The sequence below is a fragment of the Lathyrus oleraceus genome, chromosome 6, assembly GCF_024323335.1.
Source record: "Lathyrus oleraceus cultivar Zhongwan6 chromosome 6, CAAS_Psat_ZW6_1.0, whole genome shotgun sequence".
NCBI lineage: Eukaryota > Viridiplantae > Streptophyta > Magnoliopsida > Fabales > Fabaceae > Lathyrus > Lathyrus oleraceus.
The window spans coordinates 343408891-343422255 of record NC_066584.1 but is presented as its reverse complement, the minus strand read 5'-3'; the positions used below and the strand labels follow the sequence as shown (position 1 = coordinate 343422255).

At 32.3% G+C, this 13365-nt stretch overlaps 1 protein-coding gene across 1 annotated transcript; it reads left to right on the top strand.

Annotated features, from left to right (window-relative positions):
• The first annotated feature begins 1400 nt into the window (after window positions 1-1400).
• Window positions 1401-10763, top strand: LOC127091624 (cytochrome P450 709B2). Its single transcript, XM_051030310.1, has 5 exons — window positions 1401-1800; window positions 1882-2105; window positions 9299-9552; window positions 9718-10081; window positions 10167-10763. Exons 1-5 carry the CDS (start codon window positions 1533-1535, stop codon window positions 10596-10598), a joined length of 1542 nt encoding a protein of 513 aa, XP_050886267.1. The 5' UTR covers window positions 1401-1532; the 3' UTR covers window positions 10599-10763.
• The last annotated feature ends 2602 nt before the right edge of the window (window positions 10764-13365 follow it).

Below are 13365 nucleotides of genomic sequence, written 5' to 3'. Positions count from 1 at the left end.
CCTGATTGAAATCTTCATATTTCCCGCACTATTTTATAAATCATATTTAGGGGTTTAGGGTGTTATAGGGGGGTATTAAAGAATGAAGAAGAACTTTGGAGAGCCTTAATAAAATAGAGGTATGATTATAGTAATTGGTGCAAAGGAGGTAAAGAGCTCAATATAAGAAAATGCCAAAACTCAATATGGTGGAGAGACTTTGAGCTTCGAGGAACCAAGTGGGTGAGAAACTGGAATAGGTTTGCTGAAAACCTGTCGTGAAAGTTAGTTATTAAATGTAATATAATGGATTTCTTGAATAAGAGATGGTTGCGAGCCCAACCATTGAAAAGTATTTTCAAACTTGTTTCAGAATGTACATGATAAAGAAGCTAAAGTGGAAGAAATAAGGGAATGGAATGGCGATGAGTGGAAATGGACAATCAACATACCATAGCCAATCATTCAATTTGAGATATAAGAATAATTTATAACTTTGATGGAAATATTAAGAGATATTACTTCTAGGAGAAATTTTGAAGATGAACTGAAGTGAATTTGAAGTGTAGAGGGCAATTTTACTCAAAAAGTGCAATGCAGAACCATGTACTCAAGAAAATGATATCCCATACACAATGCATAACCAATGATGCAATTTTACTTAAGTTCATTTTCTAATTTTCCCTCTACACAAGAAGTGCAATGCAGAACCATGTACTCAATTAGTCTGATGAGTAATGCAGAACCATGTACTCAAGAAGATGATATCCTAGACAAAATTCAAAGAGTCTGGAAGACATCAATCCCTTCAAAAGCCAAAATCTTTGGGTGGAGAGTTAAAGTGAATAAGTTACCAATAAAAATTAAACTTTAGAAAAGAGGAATGACTTTGAATTCTCATGAAAGTATTTGTGTGTTTTGCTTTAAAGTTGAATGAAGTTTAGAACACTTGTTGTTTTCATGTCCTATTATTATTATGGACGTGTGGTGCAGGATCAAAAACTAGTTATCAATATTAGTCTCAACAGGTAGGCATGACAACGTAAATCATATCCGCGGGTACCCACCTGAATCCGCCCCATATTTAATAGGAAAAATTTGATTTGATTGGGTTTGGATTTTCACCGAATATAAAAATGGGAAGGAATCGGGTAATGGGAACACTAATATCCACCTCAAACTCGTCCCGATATGTATTTTATTATTTTAGTTTTCATAATGTATAATTTTTTATTTATTTTTGCTCATATGACAACCATTGCTAAAATACTACTTTCTTTTTTAATTTTTAAAAATATTCAATTAATTTGTATTTTGAAATATTTTCCACTATTTCTTATCTTATATTTATTTTATTGATGAAAATAAAAACATGAAACGTAGGAAATAAATAAATGGTCCCCCTACTTTTTAACTATAGAAACCAAGAGTGTTTTCTATACTACCACTGAACATCCATATAAACAACATCTTTCAATAATTCTTTAACCAATCTCCTATTAAAAATCTAGGAACTCTTTCTCTATCACTGTGATACACACAAAGTCACAAAAATGGGATATCTAATTGCTATAGCCATGGTGATTTTCACTATTATGATTTGGAGAGTATGTTTAATTCTGTTTTGGAGGCCATATGTACTGAGAAAGCACTTTCGGAAGCAAGGAGTAACAGGGCCACCATGTTACTCGTTTCTTCATGGTTCTCTTCATGATATGAAAATAATGATGAAGGATGCAAGAAAAATGATTATGGATAAACACTCGCATGATATTACTCAAAGGATTCTTCCTCACTACCACATATGGTCCTCCTTATATGGTCATTAACGACTTTCTCTTTTATATTTAACTCTTAATAATCCCATGCATGATTATTCTTAATTAGTTTTTCATGTTGCAGGAGAGAGATTTCTGTATTGGTACGGAACAGTACCAAGAATTTGCATAACTGATGCAGAGCTGGTGAAGGAGATTTTATCCAATAAATTTGGTTTCTATGAAAAACCAAAAGTAAGGCCTTCAATGGTAACATTGATAGGAAATGGGTTGGCTCTACTGAAAGGAGTGGATTGGGTTAAGCGTAGAAGAATACTCAATCCTGCTTTCTCCATGGATAAACTCAAGGTCTAAACTAACCCCTTAAATTTACTTTTTTCTTTTCTTTTTCATATTAAATTAAACAACCTAGACATTTGGTGTGTTATCAAGCTATTATGAAGTCAGAAGTGAAATCGTTTTTTTTAATAAGAAATTTGATCATATTTAAAAATGAGCATTTTCAGAAATATTTTTTATTTTAATTTTCATATTGTTATTATTACCTCTCTTCCAAATATATATAGGTAAAATATCATATTCATCACACTAAGTCATAATTGTATTAAGATAAAAATGCAGATATTTTAGTTTCTCTTTTTTAAACTATATTTTTCAACCTTTAAATATGGATAACGTTAATCTAGGCCAATATGTGTGTGATATATTGAGTCGTGAGAATTTGTGGCCATTTTTAGAAGGCGGCCATAAGGATAAAGTCTTTATCATCTTAGAAATAAATATCAATTTTTTTGGATAAATAACTTTGACTTTATAATTTCGTATTTAGTACGGTATTTCAGTGTTTAGATTATTTTACTCTCTTTTAATAATATTATACACTGAAAAAACTTTTTAAAAAACTTTAAATGTCTAAACAATTTGATTAAAAACTATTTATTTGAACTTTTTTATGGAGCATTATGATGATTTATCGTTACATTTTGAGTTTTTTTTAATTAAAAAGTTTTAAACTAAATAAGTTTTATTTACTAAATTTTCTTAGCCGTTAATAAAAAGAGTATATTTTATTATTAATTTAAAGCATAGTTTTTTTATTAATAAAATAAAAATATATATTAAAGAGAAAAACTGAAGGTATCATATACAACACAAGAACATTAAGTGTTAAAGGAAATCATGAACAAATGAAACAACAAAACTAATCTAACCAGCAAACAACAACAACACATCATAAACACTCCAGCCAAGACAAAAATACGAAAACAAATAAAGTCAACACCCTCTCAACTCAAACAAACCCAAACCACCGAAAACAACATCAACACTAAACACTTTTGACTGTCAAACTACTCCACACCTGAGAAACTGAAGACAGATCCCACCTGAACAATAAGAAGGCTAAGAAAAACCCTTACCACCAACTCGAACAAGCAGTTTACTTCAAGACATCAGACAAAACACCCTTCAAGAAAACTTGTTAGAAGGAGGCAGATACAAGATCCTACACCCTTCAAGAGAACTTGTTAGAAGGAGGCAGATACTAGATCCTGCAAGGTATTCGTGTGTGAGACACTTTTGTAAGGAGAGAAAAGAGAGAATATGAAAATAAGGATTCTATTATTGAAGAATAATTGTCTTACAAACTTATTTATATATGCATGTATTTATATGTAAAGTTACTTGACTACTAAGTAACAAACCCTAAATCCTTGGGCTTCGCCCATACACAACTTGGATTATATCTTATATCTCAACATACCCCCGTATAATCCAAGTTGTCGAACATATGCTAATCATAGTCGATCTTAACAATTCTTAATTTCTTTCTCAAATTCAGGAATCTATCGATCTTCAATCCTTTGGTGAAAATGTCGGTCAACTGTGCTTCCCTTGAGCAATGTCTCATTTCGAGTTCAACTCGATTTATCTTCTCCCTAAGGAAATGAAATCTAGCTTCGATATGTTACTCTTTTCATGCAAAATTGAATTCTTCGCAAGATTTATGGCTAACTTGTTGTCGATCTGCAACACCAGAGGTTTCTTCACTTCGATCTTCATTTTTTCAAGAACATGTCTGATCCAAATTTCTTGACACGCAACATAGGATCCTTCTATATATTCAGCCTCACACGATCAAAATGTCAGCACAAGTTGCTTTCTCGAGTACCATGAGATTGGGACACCAAACACTTGAAAGAAATAACCAGATGTTTTTCTTCGATCTTACTTATCTCCCCAGCAATTTGCATCTGAATAACACGTAACCATAACTTCTCTGCTTTCAGAGTCTCGTCAAAATATAACTCCCTAGTTTATCGATCCTTTTAAGTATCTCACGATTCTTCTTGAGCTTTCATGTGTGACACCCTTGGTCCACTCATGTATCTGATCACTAATCTAACTGAGAAACCTATATCAGGTCGAATGTTGCACACATATATCAAAGATCCGACAATTTGTTTGAACAAAGTTGCATCGACTTTGTCTTTCTCTCCATGTTTCTCCAACTTCAAGTTTGGTTCGACAAGTGAAGATGCAGGAGTCGAATTATCCATCAGAAATATCTTGAGTATCTCTTTCACATACTTTCTTTGATGTAGCACCATACCTTGCTTCAGTATTTGAAATTCCATGCTTAGAAAATACGAAAACTTTCCCAGATCCACATTTTAAATTCTTTATTCATCAACTCTTTGAACTTCGACAAGTTCTCCAAGCTATTTTCAATTACTAACAAGTCATCGACATATAAGCATATGATTGTTATATCTTGTGCCACAACCTAAGCATAGACACCATACTCAAATTTCCATTTCACGAATCCCAATTCGACCAAGTATGAGTCGATCCTCTTGTTCCATGCCTTAGGTGCTTGCTTGAGACCATATAATGCTTTATGCAACTTGTATACTTTCCTTACTTCCTAGTGAATCACAACCCCATGAGGGTGTATGACATACATCTCTTCATCCAAAGGTTCGTTCAAAAATGTTGATTTCACGTCTAATTGACACATCAACCAACCTTGATTACATGATAAGGAGACTACTAGTTGAACAATCTCCAATCTTGATACTAGGGCATATACTTTAGAGTAGTTGACACCTTCTCTTTAAAGAAAATCTCGAGCTACCAATCTCTCATTATGCCTTGCTATCAACCCATCAACATTGTACTTCAACTTTAACACCCATTTCACTTTAATAACTTTTGTATGTGCTGGAAATTCGACTAACTCCCATGTGTTGTTTCTTTCAATTACTTTTAACTCTTTAAACATAGATGTATTCCACTTTTTACCATTTAATGTGTCATTATAGTTGATTGGTTCAACACCTGCAATTAAGGAGAAGTGAACTAATTCTCCATCTGGTGGGACTTCATCATCACTAGTCACTTCATAGTCTTGAAGTCTTACTGGGCGAGATCTAGTTCTTTGAGGTCTTTGACTAGTATTAGCTACACCATCTTCGACTTCAACTATGTAGGGCATCTCAGAAACTGCTTTGACTTCTTCTAAAATATCAACACTATCTTCGAATTCGACATCATTACTTGCTTCGTAGAAATCATAGCTCATCAAAGGCTTGTCAATTGCAATACTTTTCCAATACCATGTAGAATTTTCAATAATCACAATATCTCAAATCATCACGATCTTCTGATTTGTGGGATTGAACAACTTGTATGCACCAGTTTTATGATATCCTACTAGAATCATAGGTTCACTCTTATCACCAAGATTCCTTCTTCTAGTATTAGGAACATGCTTGTAACAAATAGAGAAAATCACCTTCAGATGTCTCACTGATGGTCATTTTCCACTTCAAACTTCTTTAGGAACCTCGTTCTTCAACTTATTATTAGAGAACCTGTTCACAATATAAATAGCATTAGAAACAACTTCACCCCATAAGGATTTTGGAAAACTCTTCTGCTTCAGCATGCATCTCTCCATGTCCAATATGATCATGTTTCTTCTTTCTACTATTCCATTATGTTGAGGTGTGTTAGGAGCAGTTACCTCATGATCAATACCATGTTCGACACAAAATTCTTCAAACATATTGGATGTGTATTCGCCACCTTATTTGTTCGCAGAACTTTGATATTCTTCTCTCTTTGGTTTTCGACAAGCATCTTGAATCTCTTAAAGATTTTGAATACTTCGTCCTTTCACTTGATCACATAGATCCAAAGATTTCGACTAAACTCATCGACAAACGAAACAAATTACCTATTTCCACTAATGTCATTCTCTTCAAAAGGTCCACATACATCTAAATGTACAACTTCGAGTATGCAGGAAGATCTCATTGGCATAGTTGAAACAAAAGACTTTTTCGATTCCTTTCCAACTAGACAACCTTCATAGAATTTGTCGGGAATCTCCAGACATGGTATACCAATTACCATATCTTGAGAAATAAGTTGATTAAGTGATCGAAAGTTCAAATGTCCAAACCTTAAATGCCACAACCAACTATTCTTGTGGTCGACAACGACTTTTAGCAAAAGATTTTCTTCAGAAAGAAGGAATCTACTATGATGAAGTCTTTGCACCAGTAGCTATAATCAAAACAATAAGATTGGTTGTCGGTCTAGCCAATATGCATAACTGGTTGATATCTCAGATGGACATGAAATGTGCATTTATGAGCGGCCCTTTATACGAAGAAGTGTATGTGACATAACTAGTTGGGTCTGTGAAACATACCAAGAAAGGAAAGTATGTATGATGCATAAAGCCCTGTATGGATTGAAACAAACTCAAAGAACTTGGAACAAGAACATAAATTACTTTCTTAGAGAGAAAGAGTTTGAGAAGTGTTTGATAGAGCATGATGTGCATGTCAGGAAAAGAAGGAGTGAGGTGCTTATACTATGTCTTTATGTCGATGACCTGTTAATAACATGGAGTTGCAAGAAGGAGATCGAAGACTTCAAACATGACTTACGTAAGGAGTTTTAAATGTCAAACTTGAGAAATATTTCATACTTACTTCGTATCAAATTTTAAAAGAGTGTTAGAGGCTTAATGATGTACCAAAGAAGATATGAAGACGAAATACTCAAGAGATTTGAGATGCAAGATTGCAACTCAACTTCGACTCCAGATGAGTCCAGATTTCAATTGTTGAAAGACTCAGATGAAGATACGATCCAACGCAATACATAAGACTCATTGGATCACTTCGATACCTCTGCCATACAAGGCCATATTTAGCTTATTGTGTAAGCATGGTCAACAGATTCATGTAAAAGCCAAAGGTATCTCATCTTGCAGCCACCAAGAGGATACTAAGGTATCTCAAAAGAACACTCGATTATAATATTTTATTTACCTTAGTCGATGAAGGAAAATAATGCAAGGTTATTGGCTATTCTGACTCTAGTTGGTGTGGTGATGCTGAAGATAGAAAATCGACAGCATAATATATGTTAATGATATGTGGTGCACCAGTCACATGGAGTTCAATAAAGGAACCAATGTAGCTTTATCATCATGTCAGGAAAAATACATAACAACTTCGTTATGTGAATGCCAAGCAACATGGATGATGAATCTAGTCGAAGAAATTACACGGAATAATCATGGAGCAATGATCATGAAGATTGACAGCATGTCTACTATCAACCTGGCGAAAAATCCAATAGCACATGGAAGAATCATACACATCGAAATGATATTCCATTATCTGAGAGAGCAGGTAGAAAATGAAAAGTTGAGCCTGGAGCATTGCAGATTAGAGAATCAGATTGCAGATATAATGACGAAGGTTGTGCAGGTCGAATTGTTCAAGAGATTAAGAATAATGGTGAATGTAGATAGCTTAGACACAATGAACTATGTGGTGCGTTAAATATGTAATTCTTTGTGTCGAAGTTGAAATGTGTTTGTGTCGAACAATGTATGTATTTGTTATATTTGGCAGAAAGTCAAATATAGTCTGTTGAAGCTTGCAGCCGAAGAATGTAGTTGTCGAAATAGTCGACAAAGTCAAAATAGTCGACATAGTCGAATAATTAACTTATCTTAGTTTTAGTTGAGTTAGTTATTTTGTGATTACTTCGAGTACAAGTAATCACAGCTATAAATAGAAAGGAATTCTATTTCATTTGTAACTAAGTAAAAATAAGCATTGTGTAGATTCTAAAATCACAGTTGTGATTAACACACATAATCAAACACTTAGAGTGCAGTTTGCACAACAACATCTTATTCATCTCCTTCCTCTAGAATTTCTCTTTTCTCTTTCTTTCAATTGCATTTTTTTTTAATTCTCTATGTAGTGTAGAATCATCTTACAACCAATGAGCGATTATTTCACCCTAGGAAAATGTGAAGAATAAGAGGCGTGATTAATCAAAATGATTGATTCTTATTTATCAATATTGATTTGATTAACTTCAAGATTGGAGTCTTTCCAACAACTACTACATGCTAGGTCAAAACCAATCCTAACTGAGATTTTTCCCCCACCTACAACCCTAAATAGGGTTGTTCATGGGTGCGGATCGACCCACAAACCCGCTGATCCAATCCAATCCAACCCATAAATTACCTGAACTCATTCATTTACGGGTATATCCAACCCAACACATAACAACCTGTATAGTTTTGGTTCGGGTATCGGGTTTGAGTTTTGCAATCCGCGGACCCGTTGACCCAACCCATTGATGTGACCTTAGTAATTAATTATTATTTTTATTATTATTTTAAATAAAAATATAAAATTAATATCTCACTAATAATCATAATGTTTCCAAAAAAAATTATTCTCCACCAATAATACTAATAGACCAATGAGTTTACGAAATTTTAAGATTAAATATTTTATGGAAATAACATGTCTTATTGAATTTTATACTATTATAAAGTGTTATGTCGTGTAGATGAATTTTATTAGATATTATATGATGTGTTTCATTGAATTTAAGTGTTATAAATGAGTATCATTGTATTGTGTTACATTTTTTTTAAACCGACAAAAGAAAACATAAAAATTATATTTTTATTTGAAACACAACCCGCAAACCCAACTCAACTCAACCCATTAATGAACGGATTAGATCGGGTCGGTTTTGACAATTTGGACGACGAACCCAACTCATTGAAGTTTGAACGGGCTGGATAACAGGTTAGACAAAACCCGGTTCAACCCAACCCGCGTACACCCCTAAGTATAAATAACTTCAAAAACCTCTAACATCCAAAACGAAGGAGGGATATGCATACCCATCAATGTGTGAAATCACTTAAAGCGTGTAAGAATAGCTGACAAATGAACTTAATCAACACTTGTTAAATCAACATGCAATTAAGTACTAATCAACATGGGAAATATTCTTTTACACTAATTAATTAAATAATTAAATAAAAATAAATATCACTTCATCGTTTTTAAAAATAAATTTATTATGTAATTATTTTTATATGATATTTAATGACAAATAATTATCACGTATATATGTGCTTTGGATTTTTTTGCAATTCTCAATGATAAAAATTGATGCCATATATATAAATATAACAGGTTATGATAAGTAGAATGGCAGCATGTACCATTTCCATGCTAGATGAATGGAAAAGGCAATTAGCCATTGAAGCAAAGAACAAATCATTGACAATAGAGATGAGTGAAGAATTTCGAGAACTAACATCTGATATAATAGCTCACACATCCTTCGGTACTAGCTTTGCTCATGGAAAAGAAGCCTTTAATGCACAAACAAAGCTTCAACATCTTATTGCTGCTTCAAGTTCTGATGTTTTCATACCTGGCACTCAGTATATTCACTCTTTTTTTCTCAACTCATTCTTTAACCCTAGCAACCTACCTCAATGTAATAGATGAAATTCACGTTGAACTAACCTTAGTGAATTTCACTTATATCGAGTGTTTAGTTGCTAGCATTATTTTTGTAATATTTATGGTTTGGGTTCTCAATGCAGATATATTCCTACTAGGACAAATTTGGAGATATGGAAGCTTGATAGGAAAATGAAAAAATCACTAAAAGGCATTATCGAAAGTAGGTTGAATTCTCAGTCAGATAGCTCCTTTTATGGAGATGATCTACTAGGCATAATGATGGATACAAAAAATGATGGTCCTAATAAGTTGAACATGAATGAAATCATGGATGAGTGTAAGACATTTTTCTTTGCTGGTCATGAAACCACTTCAAACTTACTTGTTTGGACTGTCTTTTTGTTGAGTTTGCATAAAGATTGGCAAGAGAAACTTAGACAAGAAGTCATGCAGATTTGTGGCATGGAAATTCCTGATCCAGATATGCTATCAAAGTTAAAAATGGTAATGATATTCTAAATTCTTCATTCTTAGTTTTCTAGATTATATATAAAAATATTACTCATTTGATATATAAATTTTTTTGAAGGTGAATATGGTGTTGCTGGAAGCATTAAGGTTGTATTCTCCTGCAATAGAATTAGAAAGAATAGCTTCAAAAGATATGAAACTAGGAGATTTGATGATCCCAAGAGGAACAGGCCTCATGATCCCAATTACAATGATTCACAGAAGTAAAGAATATTGGGGTGAAGATTCAAATGAGTTCAATCCAATGAGGTTCATAAATGGAGCATCTAAGGCTGCAAAACACCCAAATGCACTACTTCCGTTTTCGTTGGGTCCAAGAAATTGCATTGGTCAAAATTTTACAATGATGGAAGCTAAAACAGTGATGGCTTTAATTCTTCAGAAGTTTTCTTGGTCTCTTTCTCCTGACTATCAACATGCACCTGTTAACAACCTTACTTTGCAGGCACAACATGGTCTTCCCATCATTGTAAAACCATTGCAGCTATAAGTTGATTGCTTCTTCATTTCATGCCAAGAAAATGTTTCTATATCTAGATTGGCTATTAATTATTGTGATGCGTTATGATACTTCATCTTATATTATAGCTATCTTCTTTTTGAATAAATTGCATCTTACAGCTATTGGTTTAAATCAAAATGATCATTGGATGTATGTGACTTGAATGTCTTTTATTATTTAGTTTGATTGGCTATAATATAACAATCTAGTAATATATATATAGTTTTGAAGTCAATCAAATTGTTTTGTCTTTCTTTTGGGCTCTTGATATTCGATTCTACTGGATATTTGTTATTTTATATACTTCTATGATATAGATATATTTCAGTTTATGTAAGACTTAAAAATTGAGAAATCAAGTATTTGGATTACTCCAAAAAAACTATTCTTAATTATTTTATTTATGGTCTAACAACTTGAATCCAAAATGAAATAGATATTCAAAGAACAATTTTCGTCTCTCAAACAATTGGTCTTGCCAGTTGAAGAGAAATTAAAATATGTCAAATCCAAATTCTAAAAATCTTTCTTCAACACTTCAAGCCATTCAACACGTTTTTAAGGATGATGCTTTGTGTTTATATAAATGGATGCACCAAAACGGGTTCTCAGACATAAATATTTAAATTAAAATAAGAAGGTGTTGTCACTTCTTATCGAGTACCAGTTTTCATCTCTCAAAAAATTGGTCTTGTCAAGCTCATTGAATTGAAATGAAAATAAGCTAAACTATAGTTCCAAAATCATTTCTCCAAAGCAAGGACCCTACAAAAGGAAGAACCCTAATTCATTCCATTTTGGTGAATTTCCGCGTCAAAATATCACTTTTCAAACTCAAACTTTCCTGCCGAACCCTACCTTAAATGCAAAGTGACTGCTGAAAAACAAAGTGCATTTTGAAAACACAAAGCGTTTCTTGTAAAATACAATTTTTTTCTTACTAATCAAACGTAATACGTTTGGTATGAAACACATGGCGCTTCAACGGCCAATTAGAGTATGCCTATTGCTTCATAACTGCCAAAAATAGAATTTTTACTACACCTATTTAAGTTTGGACTCGGACACAGAAACAAGAGTCTCGCTAATGTAAAAATCATAGGACACGGATACGGCTATATATATTTTATATATTAATGTAATAATATAATTTATGGATAAAATTTGAAAAAAGTTTAAAATGAGAAGCAAGATTTTTGTTTATTTAAGGTATAACAATCAAAAATTCTTTCAACACTTTCAAACAAATTTTGAACATGATAATTAATAATCATAAATACCTTTTGAAAACCGAAGCAATGGTGTGCAAAGATGAAAATAATCGAAAAAGATAAAAGAATTTTATAGAGACAAAAACAGTAAAATATAAAAAAAAATAAGGAATTTTAATTGTGTTGTATTTATAGTAAAGAATTGGAAAAAGAAACCTAAAAATCTATTTATTTTTGAAATTTTGAAATTTTTTGAGTTGAACTTTTTTTATAAATTTCTTTTTGACATTTTTTGAACTGGATCGATCATTTATTCGAAATAAGGTGTTGTATATGTATCCTCAACCATTAATTTTTTGTTTCCGTTGAACACTTCAAAAATATGTATGATATTTGTCGTACGCGTGTCGATATCCGACACGGTAACATGCCGTGTGAATGACGTGTCGGAGCTTCATAAAATAGACGCAAGAGGAGAAAAAAATCATCGGGTTTTAGAGAGATAAGTTCTAACTTATAGAAAACTCACTCCTAGGCTAAAATATATATGAATGTCTTGTTATTTAATTTTTGTTTCATTACATCTATAACAATCTATAAAGGGGATAGAGAATTTTGGAGTGACTTTTTTTTTATTCCCAACTTATCCTTACAATTTTTTTAAAATAATAAAATAAAAATATGTGATTGTAATATACTACTACCACTTCAAATATAACTGTAATCCCCACCATATAATAAAGTTTTTATTTCGAATGTGCGGTTATTGCATGGGTTACGAAAGAAAGAGAAATAAAACAAAGAATTGAGAATAATGAAAAACAAGGATCAAGAAAAGAAATAAAGGAAGATAAAAGAAGAAAAAAAAGTCATGGTACTTTATTTCAAATCAAAGGTAATTGCTTAAAAAAAATTATGGATGAATACATTTAGCTTTCTTTAATTTATATTATCTCATGTTATTTTCTTTTTAATAAAAATGGATAGAGATCTACACAGTTGGAGAAAAGCATTTTTGGCAGTATTCTTCAAATACGCATGAACGTTTGTTCTCCAACTCTTTCTCTTCATCTCTGTATACGCTCTTCTTTAATTTGGTTCATTTTATAATTCTTTATTTTTTTCTCTTTTTTTATTGGCAGAAAAAATTGTGTTCTTGAAATACTTTAGTAATTGTCGATCAAAGTTTTCATGTAAGAATTAGTCATTGGAAAGACTCATAACAATACATATGTGAGTTGATGTATATTGTCATCGTTCTTATTGTTTTCAATTTTAAAACTTATATTGTTCATATTATTTTCAGGAATAAGATTAAATTACAAGTCTTATATTTGATGGAATCATTTTAGGTGAATTTGCCATGCATTCTTTTACATTAAGATTATTTTTTTATAACAAACAATATATTTAAAAGGGGTCCAAGGGAACCCCAACCCAACATGTTACAAACAAATAGAAACATCACTAGGTTGCCAAACCATGCTATACAACACCAACCCCATGCTTCCAATCCATACAAAAAAATCAATTGGACATTTGCA

Excerpts from the sequence above, each read along its gene's own strand:
- LOC127091624 (XM_051030310.1), top strand. The coding sequence starts at position 1,533 with ATGGGATATCTAATTGCTATAGCCATGGTGATTTTCACTATTATGATT. Across the intron at positions 9,553-9,717 it reads GTTTTCATACCTGGCACTCA|ATATATTCCTACTAGGACAA; the intron begins GTATATTCACTC and ends TTCTCAATGCAG. Across the intron at positions 10,082-10,166 it reads TGCTATCAAAGTTAAAAATG|GTGAATATGGTGTTGCTGGA; the intron begins GTAATGATATTC and ends ATTTTTTTGAAG.